This window comes from Petaurus breviceps, unplaced genomic scaffold (genome assembly GCF_028583685.1).
Source record: "Petaurus breviceps papuanus isolate PSGF00001 unplaced genomic scaffold, PetGlider_PUasm1.0 90730, whole genome shotgun sequence".
Taxonomy (NCBI): Eukaryota; Metazoa; Chordata; class Mammalia; order Diprotodontia; family Petauridae; genus Petaurus; species Petaurus breviceps.
Window position 1 is genome coordinate 13,816,903 of NW_027187324.1, and position 21,984 is coordinate 13,838,886.

A 21,984-nucleotide genomic window follows, 5' to 3' on the forward strand; every position below is an offset into this window, starting at 1 on the left:
TGTGTGTGTGTGTGTGTGTGTGTGTGTGTGTGTGTGTGTGTGTGTGTATTGGGGGAATCTGAAAGGTAGGACATCCTGTCATTTCACTACTATGGGAAATTCCCTCTACCAGTGCACATCAACAACTATTCAGAAAGACCTTATAGCACCAAAATATATTCACTTAAAGAGCAAGCAGTTTCAATCAAAACAGAAAAAAGCAAGATACAGTAATAGCTTCTTAATATTTACTTAAATGATTGGAAAACACTGTCTGTTGTAAAAATGCCAGCTATAGTTTGTCAACTATAACAGAAGAATTGAAATTTTGGTAAGGAATACCAATCATACAAAAAATAGTTTAATAAATAGGTATCCAAGTATCTGACTTTACCAAATATGTAATTTGGTGCAAGTGTCATAAACCAATTCTGATTTATGACATATTAAACTAAAAGGCCCTACTTTTGATCCAGGTTGTCCTTAGAGATTCAAGGATACTGGGTAATGGAATTTGTGGCTGGAATAACTAAAAACAGGCCTTCCAAGAATAATATGAGTGACTGGGAACCCCTAGGGTAGGTCTATAGCTATTCTTTTTAAATTCGGAAGATTACCCTGGGTTAGAAATGTAAACTCTTTAAGCACAACTATATTGTTAACTATTTCACTATATATTTTACATCCTTTCAACACACTCAGAGACTGCTTAGCATATAGTAATATTCAAAAACATTTATTTGAATTTGAAATACAGCAGGTGAGGAAACCTGGTATCCTCCTGATCCATGGCCGCCCACACTTAGAATAAATTTCATAAAAGAATTTTTCTGAAACTAAGGACCTGGAATTCAGGTGGAGGGCAATACAGTGAGCCAGAATGTTTCTTTAGACAAGTAAGGAATCTTGATTGAAGTGGTGAGAAGAGAACAGGCACTATGTGGGAGGGCAGGAGGAGAAGAGCCTAAAGAAAGATACTAGAGAAAAAGTCATGATAGAAATAAATTCTATAAAGTTTTAAAATGTAGCAATCTGCTGACCACAAGAAGTCTCCAACAAGAAATTTGGTAAATAAGGGCACAATATATTTCGTAGCTTTTAAATATTATATTTTTGATAAATACATTGTACTCAATACCTTCAAAGTTAAAAGGCATATCAATTTGGTGACTATTTGAAAACAGTTACCATTCTTCCAAGTCTTCTCTTTGAATAATGGTATCAGGAATTTAATAAATCTTTATTGAATGAATGATTGACTTTTCATTGTAGAGAAAAGGAAACGAAACAATAGAAAGGTAACAATAGACTTGGCCACAGACACAGCAACCAAAGGGCAAAGCCAGGACTGGAGAGATCCTCTAATTTATGGCTCTTTCTACTCACACTCTGTCTTCACTAAAAACACTTAAGACTGTAAAATAATCCAGGATTTTGAGCATTATGAACCTTTATTTCCCAACTAAAAATTACTTTGTACTTCTGTCTTTGAGGGGAAAAAAAATATTTTAAGCATGTCAGAAGGGCTTGGATTTGCCAGGAAACCATGTTCAAAGTCTTTATAAAGAAAGAATAAAACAAAGTTTTGCCAGCTTTCTTTAAACTGTATGCTTAGTTTTATTTGAAATTGCATTTAAACAAAAATCATACAGTTTATTTAAAAGCAATACATATTATAAAACTGTAAGTAACACAATCTTTACCTCAGATCCAAGGGCTGATGCTGTAAGTTCACTCACAATACTAGCAAGTAGTCCACAAGTATTAGAGACTAGATGGGAGGAGAACAGTTCATTCTCTCGTCTTAGGCTATTTCTGACTGGTAACACCACAATAACTAACATCTTCTCCAGAACTTCACGAAAGCTTGTCATTCCAGAGATATTCTCCTCACTCTATGATGTAGGGAAAGATAAACCAGTACATATAGAAAATGCTGCCTTAGTTTCCTCAATATAGGCATACATTCAAAATAGTTTTGTTTTGAAGACTGTATGTTTTTAAAATTCATACTTCGATAGAAATTATATTAAGTCAAATTTTCAGTGTCTAAACTCATTTTTTTATTTGATCACTTTTATGGTCTTTTCATTTCTGTAATAAAAGCAGCTCACTTTTAAAACTCATTCTAAACTTGCCCCATGACAACTATGTAGGATGAGTCATGTAACAATTATTCCAATTTTCAAGTAGGGATAATTGACTGACATTTTGGACATGTTTGATATTTAAGGAAGAAAGATAAAGTGGTTTTCTAAGGGCACAAATTTAATTAAGTGTCAGAGCCAGGACTTCAACTCAGGTCTTCTGATTTCAGGAAATTTTTATTATTTTTTTATTTTAAAAAGGAGTAGGTGTCTATTCTGTTTCATATACAAGAAAAAGAAGATTTGAAACTATGAAAGGAGCTGTACATAATATCACACTAGTTTGTAGAGTTAAGTCTTAGCCTTTGATCTTGTAATTCTCAGCAATGGAGCCTCCCTTCTTCCCCAGATACACTGATGTATTTCACTATGTAATATAATTTAACATTTGTACTTCCATTTAGAAAATCATTTTATCCTTTTTGATATCTGGATAAAATCCCAAGAATGCAAAAACTAAAAAAAAATTTAAATAAAAATTATGATTTGTATATTTGTATATTTAAAGGACAAATATAAAAGGAAAACTGATACAAATGAGGGTACAGCTAAGACATATTTAATCCTAAAAAAGTTACGGGATGACAACCATTGTAGTTACATCAGTAAGTCTTCTGATATATTTCAAACACAGTGTACAGGTCAGAATGGAATAAAATAGTGATTTTTTAAAATCCCAAATGCACTGGGGAATAAAATTCTATTTTGAATGAAAAGTTATTCACAATCTTCATAATGATAATTTCATGTAAATTATACATATCACATCTCCACTCTGAAACTGATGAAATCATTAAAAATACAAAGATTTTGCAATGTCTTTTTTTCTATGAGAAATCATGAAATAAAAACTGAAGATACACAGAAAAGTAATCTTAAACACATCATTTCTTTCTTGGAATGCTTAAGTAAATTTTAAATAGCAGTGAATTTTAAATATTAACATTCTCTTCTAAAAATAATCTTAAGACTCATATTTCTCCATGGTAATGCCTTACCATGATAAAAACTGATATTTAATGATTCTGGATAAACTGAAACAAAATTAAATTTGTTCTACAGATGCACAACTGGGAATTGTCCTTAAAGCAAGTTAATCTTGTGATAATTAGCAAGGAAGAAAATTAATATTTGGCAGCAGCTTAGAATTAGGTTAGAATAAACAACAACAAAAAGTAAAGTTTCATTTCTTAATTTAATAAGTAAACGTCAGTTAAAATTTCATTTCCCTGGGGAAAATAACGAGAAATATTTTGAAATCAAGTCTGACCTGACTGAGTTTTTCCATATGTGCTACCAATAGAGGAAACCGGTGAGCCAGGGCAGAGTCATTTTCAGTGCTGACTTGTTTAACAATGGATCGAAGTAATACTTCTCCATCATAGGCAATGGGAAAGATGGAGGTCAACTTGACAGACGTGTGACATAAAGCTGACATAACAGCTGCAAGCAGTCGGCTACTTGATGTCTTGAAATTTGCTTCTTGGATATCCTTTGACAAAAGACCCAGGCCCCATCCCAAAATAGATTAATGTGAATTACAAGTCTTTTGAGGTATAAGAATTAAACAAATACAGATCCATGACAATGTCTATGTAATTAGACATAACTGCACTGAAATTCGAATGGTCATTTGCTATGAAATTCTATAAAGATAAATATTAATATTTAGAAACAAAGGTTTTTTTAAAGATCAGTTACTGATTCTATGGGGATTAAAAAAATATTGAACAAGGAAAGTTCAGGGAATACTTCCAGCTTCAATTATTATACACATACATAGCTTAAAGTTGCTACTGGCTGGCCTTTTTCAGCACTATCTGAAACAAGATCATTTTAATACTAGTAGCAATTTCCTGTCCTTTACATTTGTGCCACACTGTGAATAAGCATTAATTGTTTTCTCCTGATCTTGGTTTATCTAACTACATAGTAAATAGGGCAAACCAGAAACCCCCTAGCATTTATAACTTTATAATACTATTCATTTACCCTATGTTAGTTATTCAGAAAAATGGGTAACAAACTATAAAACTAGAATGCAATAAAAGATCTTACTATGAAAAAAATATAGGAGAGAAAAAAAATCTTAAGAGGCAACTCTTGATATGTATAAATTAACTTTGTCCTAAACTGGCTATAAAGCAAAATTCTATACTTTAAATCAGAGGTTCTCAAACTTATTTGGCCTAATAACCCCCTTTAAAAAAAATTACTCATTGCCTTCCTGGAAATCTAATTCTTTAACCCTTTAATGGTTAAAACAAAAAAAATTTGTGTCACTTAAGGTTACTATGCTGCCCCTCTCCTTAGATTGTTCCAGCACTCCCCCACAGGGTGGTACTACCCACTTTGGGAACCTATATTAAATCCACATTTTTCATGAATCTAATTCCTCCTCCATCCCTCTCCAAGGTACCAATATGCTGCATTTAGAAAATGGACAATTCTATTATACTAGTCAAGGCAGTGTCAGTAAAGGGAATGATTGTAGCTACTGAGCTGTTTAGTACTGAGCTGTGGAGTACACAAGAAGTCATAAATTTGTAGAGAGTTCAATATTTACCTTCCTAAAATAAGAGATTTACTAGCCCTGCAAATGAGGCCTTGGGCTACTGAGCCATATTGGTACAGGGAATCCTATACGCGAGTAATAAAGAGGCATATTTAATAAACATCCAGACTTTATTATTCTAAATTGCAGTTATTTTCCAGGAGAGTTTATCTTTTGCTTCTATACATTTTCACAGGCTATTGCCTATTCCTGGAATGCCTGACCTCTTTCCTTATGATTCCTAAACCTCTAGCTCCTTAGAAGGCTTTTTAAAAGAATATTCTCTGTTTAGAGAGGCTTCTCTTCATTCCCTTGGTTGTTTGTGCCTTCCTTGCAAAATCAATATATTTATTTCATGAACAGTGTGATGGAACCTGTCTGTGAAACTTTTAAATTCCCCTAGTAGAACATAAGCTCCTTGAGGGGAGGGATTATCTACTTCTGCATTTGTATTCTAGCATCTCATATACCTTGTCTGGCACAGAGAAGTCATTTACTAAAACTGTGTGGTTGTGATAGGTATAGGTTCACATAAAAAATATCAAATATTTATGTGAATCTGAAATTTTGTCAGGAGCCATAATGCAGAACAGTTTTGCGTTTTATCTCCCTTTTAAACATACAATTTTTAAAAGAGGAGCATTTCTACCAGTGTATTGTGGTACTTAACATACCTGATCCAAACAATTCAGGAGATCACAAAGGCAAGCCCACTGCAGGGCAGGGGTTGGGTAGAAAGAATGAAAGCAGGCTGTGAAGGTATTATGACACTCCTGAAGGACAGCCTCCAGTAGACTCAATGGTTGACTGAGATAGCCTTGGGGATCATTATCCAATTTGACCATGCAGTGATCAACTCCTTCAGATAAAATTTTTCGTAGCAAAGTTCTGGTTTTCCCAATGCACTCTGCTAATTTACTTGTTTCTTCTACAACTGCTTTAGCAGAAGCTATAAGGGAACAAAATGAAGTGTAAGCATTTAACAATAATGAACTAAAAAAAATTTCTCTTAAAATGCACAGCATATACCCTTATTATATACCTAAAATCATAAATACTGGGGTGGCTAGGTGGTGCAGTAAATAGAGCACCAGCCCTGGAATTAGGAGGACCTGACTTCAAATCTGGCCTCAGACACTTAACACTTACTAGCCATGTGACCTTGGGCAAGTCACTTAACCCCAAGTGCCCTGCCATGCCCCTTCAAAAAAAGAAAACCATAAAAATCTAATCTATACATAAACAATGAAACAAGTTACTGTAGCCCAAAATTAAATTCTTTTGCTTATGTTTACTACAAATAAAATATCAGTCACTCAAACCCCAGTTTTAATATTTAAATCAAAATACTCAAAATAGTTGGAGTTACTAAAATAGTTTTCCTAAATTTATATAGTACCAGGGTATTAAAATTTGAAATATATTGTTTTTATATGTTTTAGTATCTACACATAAATGAACTGATTTTAAAATTATAACTTGGTTATCCAAGATGAATACATTTGGTCAGCAAAACACCATTTACCTAAAGAACTTCATTAGAACCTGATATGTCTTTTTCTTTTAAAAAATGGCAAGTCAACATTACCAATTATTTATGCACACAGGACTGGGCCTGTGTTAATGAATCAGGACATAATAGTTAGAAAAGAATTCTATAAGCTGAAAACAACAGTTTCAAATGAAGAACATTTTAAACAATTATTAATAATGTACTTAAAATACAGATTTTTTCCTTGATAAAATTCATATCTGTATCATACCTGACATAGGGTAAATCTCACAGGTATAGACACGTAACAGCCTTAGACAACAAGTACCCACAAAACGCAATCTCTCTAAATCAAGAAGGGTAGCAGTATACTGGAATCCTTTTAATCCCCGAAGTTCTTCTACTCCTAAAACTAAGGTGGTCCAACTCCAGTGAAGAATGCTTAACAATGACTCAAAGCATTCCTAGTCCAGAATAGGAAAAATTAAAGTGTTATTAGTTCAATGGCTATAATAGATTGAAATACATAAATATTTAAGCAAAACGTTGATAATCAGCCTCAGGATCTTACCTGATAATACATTTTAAAAACCAAAAATTTCAAAGTGCTTTTATTTATCAAGCTAAAAACAGTAGGGTTATATAAAAAACTGAGCAAAAAGTTCAATTATTTCATCATATTAACAAAAGATCATATCTCTAGAGGCAGCATGGCACAGGAATAGAAAGCTAAGCTTGAGTCCAAGAAAATCTTGGTTTAACCACTATTTCTGATACAAGCTGGCTGTGTTACCATGAACAGGTAGACCTCTCAGTGCTCTAGGCAACTAAGGTGCAAAGAAGATGATGATTTGCATTAGAAAAGAGTTTCCTAAACCTAGGGGATTCCCTATGCCAAAGAAATCACAGATCCAGTCCCTATACCTGTTTTATTTCCACACAAATACAGATAGGTTTTTAGCAACTTTTATGTATTATAGCACATAAAAATATCCCTTCCATATTGCAACTTTCCCCATCATGGTTTCAACATACCATGGGTCAGCATAATAAATCAAATGGGAAGGGGGCGGCTAGGTGGCACAGTGAGTAGGGCACCAGCCCTGGAGTCAGGAGGACGTGAGTTCAGATTCGGCCGTGTGACCTTGGGCGGGTCACTTAACCCCAGTTGCACTACCATCCCCCCTCCAAAAAGAAAAAAGAAATCAAATGGGAATTTTGGGGGAGTTTTGTAAAAGCCACAGATGATATGTGAAGGCCAGGAGATGACATAGAAAAAGTTTTAGGAACTCAGAAATGCCTAAAATATATGTGTAGTATTATATAATAGTATATTTTATTTTTTAATAAAAAAATTCAGACTCCTTCTCTGGTACAAAGCGAGGGTCAAAAAATTTTATGTGTGTCTTCCCAGATCTCAAGGGTGCCATACCCGTAACTGCCACAACATGGAAGGGATGACTATATGTAATAAATCGCTAATACACTGGCATGCTTCCTTGGGGGAAAAACCAACAACGAACCTTAAACTCCATATTCCATTAATAAAACACAAAAAAATGAAATTAATGCCTTCAAACTTCTAAAAAAAATCGCTTTTTAAATGGTATGGAATGAAATGGTATTTCCTCTTTTAGCTTCAATTGGACTGTAGGCTGCCGGATAATTGATATTCAACAGAAGGGTGTAGAATGTTATCAAAAGAACTGAAAGTTTTGTTAGTGAGAGGATTTTCCAAGAATTGAAAGTTTATTGTAATTTAACTGTAAGTGAAAAACTTAACTTCCAAAAGTAATTTTTAAAAACTATCTTGTAACTTTATAAGCAATTTAAGCATTAATACACTATTACTACTACTACTAGCTAACAATTATAGTGTTTATTAGGCACCAGGAATTGTGTTAAGTGCTTTACAATGATCTTACTTGATATTCACAACAGTCCTGGGAGGTAGTTGCTATTACGATTCCCATTTTATAGCCAGGGAAACTGAGACAGAGGTTAACTGACTTGCCTAGAGTCACACAGCTAGTCAGTGTCCAATTTGAACTCAGGTTTTCCTGACTCCAGGCCCAGCACTCTATCTACTGTACTATCAGCTACTCCTAATAAGAGATCAATCTAAGGCAATATGAAGCATAGACTGAGCTAATTCTTTCTTTTTTTTTTTTTTTAAAGCAATTGGGGTTAAGTAACTTGCTCAAGGTTACATGGCCAGGTGTTTCTGGGTGAGTGCTAAGTGTCTGAGCCCGGGATTCGATCCCAGGTCATCCCGACTCTGGGGCTAGTGCTCTTACTCGCTGTGCTACCTGGCCGCCCCAAGAGCTAATTATTTCTGATAAAGATGTCATAGTAAGGATGCTGGTCTTGTGCCTCTAACACTCACTTGCCTAAGAACCACTTGTAAGTAACTCAGCCTCTAGGACTTGTTTCCTCCTCTGTAAAACTGAGTAATAATAATTCTGAGCATTCTCACCTCCTCTGAACATTGTTGTGAGGAATGGATGAGATGCTTAATAGGCAGTGGTATTTCTTTTTTCAACTATGAAGCACCATATAACAGTAACCTATTAGTAGCAGCAGTAACCAGACCTTCATAGAAGAGAAGATGGAGATATGGTGGACTGCTATAATTAAGTAACATACATAAGGTCTATTAAAACTTTGAAATGCTATAGAAATGTAACTCAGAAGTACCAGTAAGAGGAGCAGAAAACAAAGTCACAAAGAACAGCAAGCATCAAAGGCTACTATCTTTAATTTACAATTCCATTAGCACAAAAACTAGAGGTTAGCAACAGGATTAATAAGAAACAATATTAAATTAAGTTCTATACAGAAATGGCTAATAAAGATCACAGACCATAATGAATCATATCCAATTTGCTGTATAACTTATCTTTTTAATCTGAGAAGACAGATCTTATAGAACAACTCTCACTTAAATGGAAATGTGGATGCTTAAAAAGTTCCATCACAGAGCTTAAACATGAGTTTGGGAATCTTCATGGCCAAATTAGGCCTACAAAACTACCCTGAGGCAATGATCCTGAAGAATACATACATGCGTTGTCCCCAACTTTTCTAATGACTTTTTAACCAACTTTTCATCTTTGATAAAACATACTAATATCAATTTATATCACATTTTTATGACAATGCACTAAAATTAAGTTAAATCTGAGTTTATTAAAATCAAGTTGAGAATTCATAGTTACATACTGTGCATATATATGGCAGAAATATGAACATTTACATAAAACTAAGGGGTAAAATTTAGAAATTGCATTATTGAATAGAATCTTCAAAATGAATACTTTAGTTAGCTTACCGTGGAGACTGTTCTTGCAAAAGATCGTTTTAAAATGTGCACAGGTTCAGTGGTTTGCTGTTTACCTTTTGAAGCACTGCCATCACTGGTTGGGAGCCTGAAGAAAGGTAAATATATGAAACTGGTTTATACAGGAAAAGTCAATAAATTTGTACTTATCTTTTTTCTTCTAATATAATCAAGTAAAATTTTGTCCATATTTTAAATAAATGCCATGGTGGGTCATTTAAAAGATACTGTGCTATCTACTAATGAGAAAAAAAACTAAAAAATTTTAACATTAAAGCTGAGACTATAGACAGAATTTGTTTTTTATCACAGAAATAAACTCCTAAAAAAGGGACAGAAATATGTACATCCTTTGGTACTCCTGGAATGTTAAACTGAATGAACAAAGCATTTATGAAGCGCTTACTATGCACAAAGCTCTGGGGATACAAAGAAAATCACACAGTCTCTGTTCTCCAGGAGCTGACATTCTATTGGGGGAGACAACACATATGGAAAGTTTCAGCTGTGAGTCAGGTGGAAAGGTTCCCTGGTCCTTAGGGCACAGCAGCAAAGCAGATGGTAATGTCTCTTCTTTAATGTCATTTCCACTTATAAAAGACCTAGAGGAAAGGTTCTGTTACACTGAGTATACATTTTATAAAAGATTTAAGGGAATTCATGGATGAAAACTACACTGAATGTTAGAAGACTGGGATGGGTTGTAAATTTGAAGTACTGGAGGAAGCGTACACACTTACAACATCAGTTTGATGTATTGATATGTATCACGTATAAAGGACCCTGTGTGGCTGTATGTATTTATATGCATAAAAGTTTCTTAAAAATAACTTTTAAGATACAAAAATACAAAGTATGCTCAATATATAATTGGTACTAAAAATATTTGATTTGACTGATGAAATAGATTTCCCATGATATTTCTGAAACTTTTTTTTTAATTATCTTTGAGATAATCCATAGGCTTAACTCAATAGATGGATAGATGAGGAATTGTTAATTTTTTGTTTCTTAGCAATGATTATTTCAAAGAGAAACAATAAAAACAAAAATATGCCCTAAAAATATAGAACATTAGTAAAAAAGATATTAAGGAATGATTCACTTTTTCCCCATAAGCAAAATAGAAAAAAAAAATTAAGTAAATGCCATAAAGTTGCCATGAAGAATCATTAAGATTTCTCTGAAAAATTTTTTATGAATATACATAAATCTACATTAGAGAACTTTCTTAGATCTGTGATTTAATGGAATGGTGTATTTCTGGGTGTGTAAATTCCTTCCAATGATACAGATCAGCAGCTCAAATACAACTTACAGTTTTAAGAGTGGTCTGGCAGTATTAGGAGGTTAAGTGGTCACTAAGCTAAAGTATGGCAGAGGCAAGATTTGAAAACCCAGATATTGTGGACTCTTAAGGGCAGGCCTCTATCCATTATTCCATACTACGTCTCATACATAAATGTATAAGTGTGTATGAATGCATATATGTACATATTTATACACATAAACATGCATCTTATCATGTTTGACCATTGTGTTGCTTTTTAATTTTAACTAAATATTACATGTTGTTGATAGTAAGGAAATGCTAAATCTATACCACAAAGTATTTAACAAGGAATATAAAACCTAGAGGAGGTCAATCAGGATCCAAACATAAAGCTTTTTGTCCCAATTTCACTATAATGTTTTCTCTTGGATGAACATATCTGGCTGTTATAAACAAAATGCAAGGTAACAGTTTTAACAATGTAAAGTTCTTAGTAGAAGAAAAATATCATTTAATAGACAAAAGAATTCTCGATGGCTATCAATTTAAAATTAATCCTCATGATGAGAATAAAGTAATAATAGCTAGAATTTATATGTACTTTTTGCATATAAGATTTGCAAAGTACTGTTCATTTGCAACATTGTTAGAGCCTCATAACAACCCTAAAGCAGGTATTACTGTTAATATCTTCATTTTACAGATGAGAAAACTGAGGGTCAGAGAGGCTAAGTAACTTGCTCAGGGTCACACAGCTAGTATTTATCTGGGGCAGGATTTGAATTTAGGTCCTTCCTGACTCCAAGTCCAGAAGTTTATCCATTGAACCACCTAGCTTTCTCTAATGTAAAAAATGTCACTGAAAAAAAAAACTGAAATACACAGAAAGTCAAGGTGAGTTAACTGTTTTTATAGACAAGTCTACATTTCTCTTGACATTATAATAACTTCCCTGAATGCTTTAAAAATAATCAATGACCCAAATAATTTTTCCTTTATCATACTCTGTACTTCAGAATACTCCTGGGTCTATTCACACAGGGGGGAAGAAATAATTTTACATGAAAATATGTACAATACCTGTATAATAACTGAGGTATCTGTCCTGCATTAACATCTGTACCATTGTTTGATTTCTTTGAACTCTTAAATTGGAAAAGAACCCTGAAGAAAAAGAAAAATATAAAAAAATTAAAACATCTCATTTATAAAAAAAATTAATCAATGAAAAGTATCAGTATTCTTATAAGGGAACTTTTAAAGTTGATCTTAAAGCTAACTTACTGTTCAAGGGTAAGAAATCAAGAAAGAGGTCACACTGCCTCTTTTAAAACTTGTCCTCAGACCTCACTTTCTTGATAGCAACCATACTCTTAAGGCACATTCTCTGATGAAATAATTAATTTTACTTCAGACTTACCCATCATCTGTGGTAATAGAGGCCTGTCCATGAGATCCACAGTCACTGCTAGGTCCTGACACACGAGCCCATGCAACATACCACCAGCCAGCTTGTAGAAGAACTGGTTCATCGAACATCATGGCATATTTTTCTCTGAGAGAAATATTAGTCAGATGATGCCAAAATTTATAGATTGCTGATAAACCTACCTAACAGGAACCCAGTTAAAATTCATGTAAAGCTGCATACCAAATTGAAATTCAAAGAATCAAAGAACTTAAAAGATGAGAGAGATCTCAGAGCCATTCAGTCCAAATCATACCTGAATAAGAATCTCTTAAAACATACATAAACAGAAGTCATTCAACTTTGACTTGAAGATTCCTGGTGAGGGGGATTCTCTCTCTTGGCAATTCTAAAATAGTTCTAATTACTAGAAAATTTTTTTCTTGCATGAAACCTAAATTTGCCTTTTCTTATTCCACTTAACTGTGCAAAATTCTGCTGTGTGGGGTCAGGGTGAATAAAGTTTAACTTCTCCTTCTTATTTAGTCCCTAAAACATTGGAAGATGGTGATCATACACACCTACACCACTTCCCCACTCCAACACACTCATCAGTCTTCTCTTATAGAGATTCAGTGTTCCCAGTTCCTTCAGTCAATCTCATGATCTAAGTACAAGAAGCACCTTTCCTCTTTGCTAAGGTTAAGCCTTCCACATGCATCTTTGATCTCATCCTGTCTCATCCTACTCTAGAAAAATAACTCCTTATCATCCCTACTTAATTTTCATTCCTTTACTATCCAGTGGTTCTTTCTCTGCTACCTACAAACATATCTATCCTGTGATCCAACCATTCTTAATTTTTTTTGCTTTGTGGAGAGCAGTTGGGGTTAAGTGACTTGCCTAAGGTCACACGGCTAGTTTTGTGTTAAGTGTCTGAGGCCGGATTTGAACTCAGGTCTTCCTGACTCTAGGGCCGGTGCTCTATTCACTGTGCCACCCAGCCACCCCGATCCAACCATTCTTACTAGATATCATTCTGTACTTCACTTCCCCTTCTCAGCTAAATTCTTTAAGAGAACCATGTACTATAGGTGCCTCTACTTCACTTATTCATTTTAAAATTGCATGTAATCTGGCTTTTGAACTTATTCAACGCAAACTGCTTTCTCCAAAGTCACCAATGATCTCTAATGGCCAAACCTAACCATTTGTTCCCAATACTTATCCTTCTTGACTTTTCTGAAACTGTTGACACTGTGGATCACCCTCTTCTGGATATTCTCTCCTCTCTAGGGTTTCCTACACTTTACTGATAATTCTCCTACCTTTAGACCACTCATCAGTCTCTGGTTGGACCTTCATTCAGCCAGGACACTTCTACTAGCAGTGGATTTTTTCTGAGGGTTTGCCCTGGCTCCTCTTCTCCCAGCAGTTCTCAAACTTTTGGTCTCAGGAACCCTTTATACTCTTAAAAATTACCGAGGACCAAAACAATATAAGATGCATGCATATGTGCATGAATACATACATGCATTCATACACACTTATACATTTATGTATGAGAAGTAGAATGGAATAATGGATAGACTAGGCTTGGTGTTAAGGGTCCATAAAGCAGGGGCTATATCTTTTGACAGCATATTATAAGTAAGAATTGCTAAAATTTTAAAATATTTACTTAATAATAATTCATTTAAAAATAACAAATAAATCCATTACACGTTAATATAAGTAACCTATTTTGATTAGTGAACAGTGAGTATTGTTTTACAATGTCTTTTGTAACTCTCTTTTAATATCTCTTTAAATAGAGGACAGCTATATTCTCGTATCTGCTTCTGCATTCAATCCAGAAACTTGGAGGTCATCCTCAAATCCTCACTCTCTCTCAACCCTTTCCCCCACCGCTCTACAATCTGTTGCCAAGGTCAGTCAATTTTATCTTCATAAAAACTCTCATTTCCTCTGATACTGCCACCACTCTGGTGCAGGCCCTCATCATTACATGCCTGGATTACTGCCTACAGATAAGTCTGCCTGCCTCAAGTCTCCCCCTACTTCCATTCCATCTTCCATTTAGTCACCAAAGTGATTTTCCTAAAGCAGAGGTCTGGCCATGTCACGCTTCTACTTCCTTAACCCCTTCAGGATATCAAGCATAAAGTCCTGTGTTTGGCAGTCAAAGTCTTTTGAAACCTCCCCTGCCAACCTTTCCAATCTTCTTTCACCTTAAATCCTCCCTTCCACATAATCTGTGATGCAGTGACACTGGTCTCCTTGCTGTTTCTTGAAGATACTCCATCTCCCCCCTCTCAAGCATTTTCACCAGCCTCATGCCTTCCTTATCTTCCTTTCTTAATTTTCGTGGCTTCCTTCAAATCCTAGCTAAAATTCCACCATCTACAGTAAACCCCTCCTGATTCCCATTAATTCTAGTGCCTTTACTCTGCTGATTATTTCTAATTTATGTTGTATAGCTTGTTTTCACACAGCTGTTTACAATGCTGTCTCTTCCATTAGATTGTTAGTTACTTGAGAACAAGGACTTTCTTTTATCTTTGCATCCTCAGAATTTGGCAGTGTGTGGGACATAGGAGGTGCTTGATAAATATTTGTTTGAAAAAAAAATCTGTTGTGATTTTTTGGGGTTGTGATATCTAAAGAAAACTGAACCTAACTCAGATATGTAATCAGAAAAGTGAGGAGCTAATAGGAAAATATGTCCTTGTATGATTATGGAAATAATTTTGATCTCTCAGATGATCTGAAAGGGACTAAAAGACCCCTAAAGTCCTCAAGACCACACCTTTGGAAACTGCTGCTCTATATTATCTTGTTTAGGGATCTCATCTCTAATACAGATGATTCTCAGACCTACATATCCAGGCCTAATTTCTCTCCCGACTTTCAGTTTCATATCAACAATTGCCTTTCTGAAATCTCAAAATGAGTACACTGTCAGCATCTCAAACTCAATATGGACAAAATGGAAGTCATTATCTTCATTCTCAAACCTTACCCCTCTTCCCAACTTTTCTGTTACTATGTCCATCCTCCTAGACACCCAAGCTTGCAACCTCAGTATCATCCTCAGTGACTCAAACATACTTTGTCCCATGCATCCAATTTATTGTCAAGTTTTATTCCCTTCTTTCTGCTCATACAGGTACCATACTAGTATAGGCTCTTATCACCTCACACCTGGACAGCCTTCTGGCTGTTCCGATATCATGTAGCACCTTACTTCAATCCATCTGCCACTCGGCTGCCAAAGTGATCACTGTTGCTGAGAGAACAGCAACATTGGAAAGAGAATCAATGCAAGAAACTTAGGAACTTTGACGAATATAATGATTGACCACAATTACCAAGGATTCATTATGAAACATAGTCATTCACCTCCAGAAAGAGAACTGATAAACTCAGTACAGACTGTAACAGATTTCCTTCTATTTCTTTTTCTCAAAAAATGGATAATATGGAAATTTGTGTATTAAAAAAACCTTACAAAACACAAAAACCAAAAACCAAAGGAAACCTAGCTCATTAAGAAGACATCAAGAGTCCTTCCAACCATCTCTCCTAGCAGTCACTCTTCTTACTTCACCTGAGACCCAACATGAGCGGTAGATATACTTCTTGCCCCCATGGCTATTCTTAATTGTACTTCTACTATCATATTTCCGTTTTCTCTGAGGCAAAGAAACCAGAGTTCTTTCTTTACTTTTTTTTATCTTGCCAATAATACTGTTAGCAGTATTAGGCATCTGCAGGTCATCTTGCCTGTGTCCCAAGAACTAGGACAATGGATGGGCTTTCAGAAGCACAAGCATGAATCAGGGAGATTTCACAGAAAACCTCTTGGTCATGAAACCCAGGGCAAAAAAATTAGGAATTCTGAAGTTCTGAACCATTCTGAAGAACAGACATATAAATCTTATTAAAACTAAATCTTCTAGTGTTGAATAAAATCTATTTGGGAACCAAATGATTTTGGGAGCTCCCTGACAAGTTCTAGCCAGATTTGGTCCCATGTGGCTGGTTTTTATCCTCGTCTACAGTACTGAATATTCAAATAAGCCTTCAAAAATGTTTTAAGGTATAGCCCAATATGGCTTCTTGAGAGGCTGTGCCTAATAGGGAAGAGAGAAAGAAACAAGCATTTAGTAAGTGTCTACTACGTGTTAGGTGTTGAGCCTTACTAATATTACCTCATTTATCCCCACAACAATCTTGTAAGGAAGGAACTATTTTAATCTCCATTTTACAGTTGAGGAGAGTGAGGAAAGAAAAGGGTAGGTAAACTGCTCAGGATCCCACAAATAATGAGTGTCTCAGGCCAGATTTGATCTCAGGTCTTCCTGGCTACAGGCTCAATATTCTATCCATTGTACCACCTAGCTATAATTGTTCAGGCAACTCTGTCACAGAACAACTCTCTGATCCAATCTGCTCCAATGTGCTATCACTAATTTCTGATAAGGTAAAGAAATATTCCATAGGGGATGTCCTACTATAGTAAACAAATATGTAACTATCTCATATTTAATTAAAAAATAAATATGTATTTTATTTTGTGTAAGAAACATAATATAAAGAAGGGATTCATTTTCATTTACCTTTGATATATTAACTAAAACAGAATTTAATTGAATGATTTTTTAAAAATCTCTATTTCCTTTCTAATACATATGAATGAAATATACTAAAGATAATTTTAAACTTTCTGTTCAAAATGTTAAGCTTAAATATTTAGCAGAAACTTAAAATGATTACAAAGATAATGCTTAATAATCTCATTATATAATTTAAAAGTAGTTATAAAGAAAAGAAAAATCATTTACCTAGCAGCACAGTCATATGCCAAGACATCAGTCTCTGCAAGCAGGTCACCATCAGTTTCATGATCTCCTCCATCTGGACCTAATTCAAACAACTAAGGGAAGGAAGAAATGTTGATTTTTATCTCAGTCATTTGTATTGTGATTTTGGTTATTTATTTGCTGAAAATTCTTAATATGCTAAGCACTATGAAGGTAAAAAATCAAGTAGAACATGTTCTCTAGAAGCTTACATTTAAAATGAAAAAGGAAATACGTAAAAATACTACATATTAAAAAAAAGACTGAGTTTTTGTTTTTCAATTTCCATTTTTCTTATATGGAAGAAGACTTGAAAGTCCTTACTCATGGGTAGGTTTTTATTGTTGAACAACAGTATTTGAATGAGGTAAGAGGATCCCTTCCCAACCTATTATATCTTGGAGTGTTTCCAAATGGGATAAAATCTAAGGAAATAACTGCATGGTAGAAACAAAATGGCTTGAATAAAAAGTAATAGGAAACTGTTCAAAATACAGTATTAAGATGGAAATGGGAGTGAGAAAAATGTTTACAAACAGGCACGAGGCAAGGGGAATTGAACTAGAGGCTAGAAAAATATTTTCCTGAGCATATATGGTAAGGTGGCAAATAGGTAAAGATGCCACAATGATAATGACATCTGAAGTCTAGAACAACAATTTTAGAATTAAAGTTAAGAGTCTAAACTTGACATAAGGGAGGATTAATTAGTGGAAAAACATTTGAAATGGAAAATAATATGAAAAATGACCTTATATCTATGAGTTGTGTAGAGGGAACCACAAGTAGGATGTTTAGAATATTTTTAAAGATTTGCTCAAGTATAAAAGTAACACAGCCTAAAGACAGTATGCTAGAAAACAACAGGAAATACTTCACTGTTACAATTTAACAAAGAGAAATAAGTTCTCTCATTTTGAGCAACTGTCATAATAAGAGGCAAGAGGATAAAAGCTGGAAACAAGCAGCTACAATAGACAGACTAAGGAGTTCTTTCAGGCAGCATGTTCAGGAATGCTGGTTCCACACAAATGTTTTTTTCAGTACACTTTTACAGGACAGCAGCAACTACATAAAAATCCACATTTTTTTCAACACAAAAGTTTGATCATGCAAGAGGTTACCTTTATTTTAGCAGTGTACTCTCCTCTACCTCCAAAAAGACCAAGCCCACCAAGTAAAATATCAGTGTCAGCACTGAAACGAATTGCCTCAACTGAATGAGCAGAGTAACCCCAGCCTCCTCCATGACCTAAAGGGCATAAGCGATTTAATTGTTTAATGATAATACTTCAAATTTACAGGGAAAATTTACTGTTCGTGAAACGTGAATGTACATACTTTCAAATCTATTCACCACACTGTAATCTTCCTTGGAGTAAACTTTCATCACCGCTTGAGTCTCTTCCTCTGTACTTGCTACACCCATTTTTAAATCCTGCATGGCTGCCAATGTATCAAGGCAACCTGAAACAAAATGAAGACAATAATATTTAAGCTCTGTAAAATGAAATTTTTAGCAAGACTAAAAACTATAAAAATACTATAAAACTATAAAGACTATAGAACTTAAAACAAATCAAGATAAGTAAAATATACTTGCTGTACGCAAAACTAACCTGTTCAAGTTTCAATGGCTCAACAGAAGGGTTAACTCAGAACAAGTAAAATCTTCCTCTGCTTGAGACAACACAATCAGGGAACTCTCTTAATGCTGACCTATAAGTTATGATTTGCAAGTGTCTTTCTTCTTTAAGGATAAATTTATTGAAGGAAGTATTCTATTGCTCTCATGATGGTACCTAGTTCAGTTCTTTTTAACAAAAAAGGACATAAACTATATATCTCCATATGCTCAGAAAATAAAACAGAGCAGCTAAAGAAATTTAACCAAGTGCCAGTCACAAAGCTCTACTCACCAAGGATGTGCAAAGCTGCATGAGACCTAGTTGTGAGAGCTCTTGATCCCGTAGGCAAAGCAAGTTCAGGGCTCAATATACTACATCTTGATTGCATGTCTGGTGCAGAGGGAAGAAGCCTGGAGTCAGCAACCACAGCATTGTAGCACCACAATTCTCTAGCATTTGGTCTAAATCTGAAAAACAAAAACAATAATGAAAGCATTTTAGAAATACTCTAGCTTGAGCGAGAAGAGTAGAACCAGGAGAAATTTGTACACAATTACAGACACAACGTATTTCTGATGACCAACTTTGATAGACTGGACTCTTCTCAGCAATGCAGTCATATAAGTCAATACCAAAAGACTCATGATGGAGAGAAATGTGTGCAAACAGAGAAAGAACTAGAAAGAATTGAGTTTATATCCAGATGGAAGCAAAATACCTGATCTTTTTCCTTTTCTTGTTTGGTTTTATGTCCTCTTTACCATTTTTCATTCCATCTAATACAATCCGTCTTTATAACCTGACTAATCTATAATGTGAAAGTATTTATAGATCCTATACATGACTGTATGCTGCCATGGTGGGGAGGAGAAATAGGGGGACAAAATGTGAGACTCAAGAAACTGTGTAATTGAATCTTGTAAACTAAAAATAAACAAATTATTTTAAAAAATTCGAAAAAAAAAAGAAAGTATCTAGCTTATATGAAATATATAAATCATGTAACATAAAATATGGAATATGTAAATGACATTTGTAACATGGATGTTATGAGTATTATAGTTATGCAAAATGCTTTTCAAACTTCAAAAATGAGATGTTAACTGTAATTATTAATAATAAGAATTTGAAACATGTAGAGAAAATATAATTTGGTGGAAGGCCACAAAGGAAGCCTGTGGAGGAAAGTATAATGCACTGTTGTTGTTTTTTTTTTTTAGGTGCATTAGTTTATATGTTGGTTTGTTTTTAAATGGTTGAGAATAGCTTTTTTTTTTTTTAAAGCAATTATATAGCAAAAAAACCCCATGGATTTTCTAGATGTGGGTTCTAGCCCTGGCTGTGCCTATTGTCATATGACCTTACTAGATCACTTCCCATCCTTGGATCTCAGTTTCTTCATCTGTAAAAATGAAGAAATTAGACTAAAAAATCTTTAAGGTTTGTAGAAAACTATTCTATGTAACTATGGATCCTCATACCAACCCTGTTTACATAGAATTCTACGTATTTCTTTACTAATGTGGTGACCTTAAATAATCATAGAAACTACCAAAGCACAAATCACCTCCACAACATCAATGACAGGTCTTGTCCAGACTGTTGAAATACCACCAGTGACAGGGAACTCACTACCTAGTGAGTGTTCCAAAATATTCCATTTTGGGATAGTTCTAATTTTTTAAAAATTCTTTCTTAAATAGCAATAATCTCTTCCTTAAATTTCTACCTACTGATCCTATTTTTCACTCTGGGGCTGAACCAATATGAATACTATTAAAACCTGGTTTGACAGTTTGATTAAACACTATCTCCCCTCCTGAATCTTTTTTTTTCTATAGGCTAAATGCCCCTGATTCCTTAAACGAGCAGTTCTGAAAGTGTGGTCCATGGAGACTATTTCTGAGGGTCTGTAAGATCAAAAGTATTCTCATAATAAAACTAAAATATTTTAATTTTTAATTTGATAGATATTGACAGATATAACCCATGTAAACAAAACCTCTTTAGAGTATAGAAATTTTAGGAACATAAAGAAGATATTGAGACCAAAAAGTCTAAGAACAGCTACCATGATCCTGATGATATATTTTTAAGTAATGAAGACTTGAAGTGGTCTTAGTTGAGCATTTCAGCAGGGATCTCATCTACTTTGTTCTGGAATTATCTCCTATTAATTGCATTAGCTCTTTTTAGCAGCAACTGATACTGTTGCCTTGTATTGTGCTTCCAGACCCATAAAGCCTTGAGGTCTTTTTTGTTTTTATATGATCTATTTCTAGTCATATCTCCCTCATTCTATACCTTCCCAGGGCGAATTTTTGCATGTTAATGCCAAAAAAAAAAGAATATACATCAATCTTTATTAAACTTCCCTGTATTAAACATATTTCTACATTCTAGCCTAATGAGAATTTTTAAAATGTTGATTCTATCTGCTAATGTATTAGCCATCCCTTGTAGCTCTGCAGAATATGCAAATTTAAAGGACAAGCCACACATACCTTCATGTAAGTGACTGATAAAAATGTGTAAAAGAACAAATTTATATAAAAATCTCATAGCATTATTCTCATTAGAGAGACCTTGTCTCCAGTCTGACATCTAGTCAGGTGTTTCAACCATTTCAAAATCCACATTATTATTATTATTATTTCTCCTTCATCTTCATTTTCTCCACAGACCTTTTTTAGGGGAGGAGAGAAGGGAGACAATCACAAGTAAGTGATTTGTCCAAGATCACACAGCTAGTAAGTGTCTGAGGCTAGATTTGAACTCAGGTACTTCTGACTCCAGGGCTGGTAGTCTATCCACTGTGCCACTTAGCTGCCCCCTCTACAAGTCTTCCTGAGAGATTTTTACTTTTCCAAAAATTTTAAGTAAGTTCCTGCATAGCTGTACTCAATTCCCAATGTACAGTTTTCTAAGAGGTCACTATAATATCTACTTGCTGACAAAAGATCATAATGCATATAAAACTATGTACTTTGAAGATGAAAATTATAAATATTATTTTCAAAAACAGAATTAAATGCCACAGTTAACTAACAAGTATTACAAAAAGATTATTACAGTTGGCAGTTTAGTGAAAGAAAACAAAATGTTCATAGTATTTTATCTTTTCCTAATAAGTCTTCATACTAAATTGACTGAAAATGACTAGCAATAATACTTAACAATAATTTATTAAGTCAACCCTGTTCTGGGTGGTAGGGACATAAATACAAAGTAGCCTAGTCTGCCCTCGAGGAATTTACATGTTACTGAGGGGAAGACAACATATGAATAAACAAGTAAA

The 21,984-nt window shown here is 34.4% G+C and overlaps 1 protein-coding gene across 2 annotated transcripts in view; it reads right to left on the reverse strand.

Moving 5' to 3' along the window:
• MYCBP2 (MYC binding protein 2) overlaps nucleotides 1-21,984 on the reverse strand; it is a 301,197-nt gene that overhangs the window by 167,290 nt on the left and 111,923 nt on the right. For both annotated transcript variants that reach the window (XM_069066842.1, XM_069066841.1), the window contains 11 exons: nucleotides 18,978-19,153; nucleotides 18,400-18,525; nucleotides 18,183-18,310; nucleotides 17,041-17,132; nucleotides 12,206-12,340; nucleotides 11,866-11,949; nucleotides 9,504-9,600; nucleotides 6,444-6,636; nucleotides 5,355-5,629; nucleotides 3,397-3,618; nucleotides 1,683-1,874 (listed from right to left, as the gene is read on the reverse strand). In XM_069066842.1, the coding sequence (XP_068922943.1) occupies nucleotides 1,683-1,874; nucleotides 3,397-3,618; nucleotides 5,355-5,629; nucleotides 6,444-6,636; nucleotides 9,504-9,600; nucleotides 11,866-11,949; nucleotides 12,206-12,340; nucleotides 17,041-17,132; nucleotides 18,183-18,310; nucleotides 18,400-18,525; nucleotides 18,978-19,153 (1,720 nt within the window). The remainder of the gene's footprint in view (nucleotides 1-1,682; nucleotides 1,875-3,396; nucleotides 3,619-5,354; nucleotides 5,630-6,443; nucleotides 6,637-9,503; nucleotides 9,601-11,865; nucleotides 11,950-12,205; nucleotides 12,341-17,040; nucleotides 17,133-18,182; nucleotides 18,311-18,399; nucleotides 18,526-18,977; nucleotides 19,154-21,984) is intronic.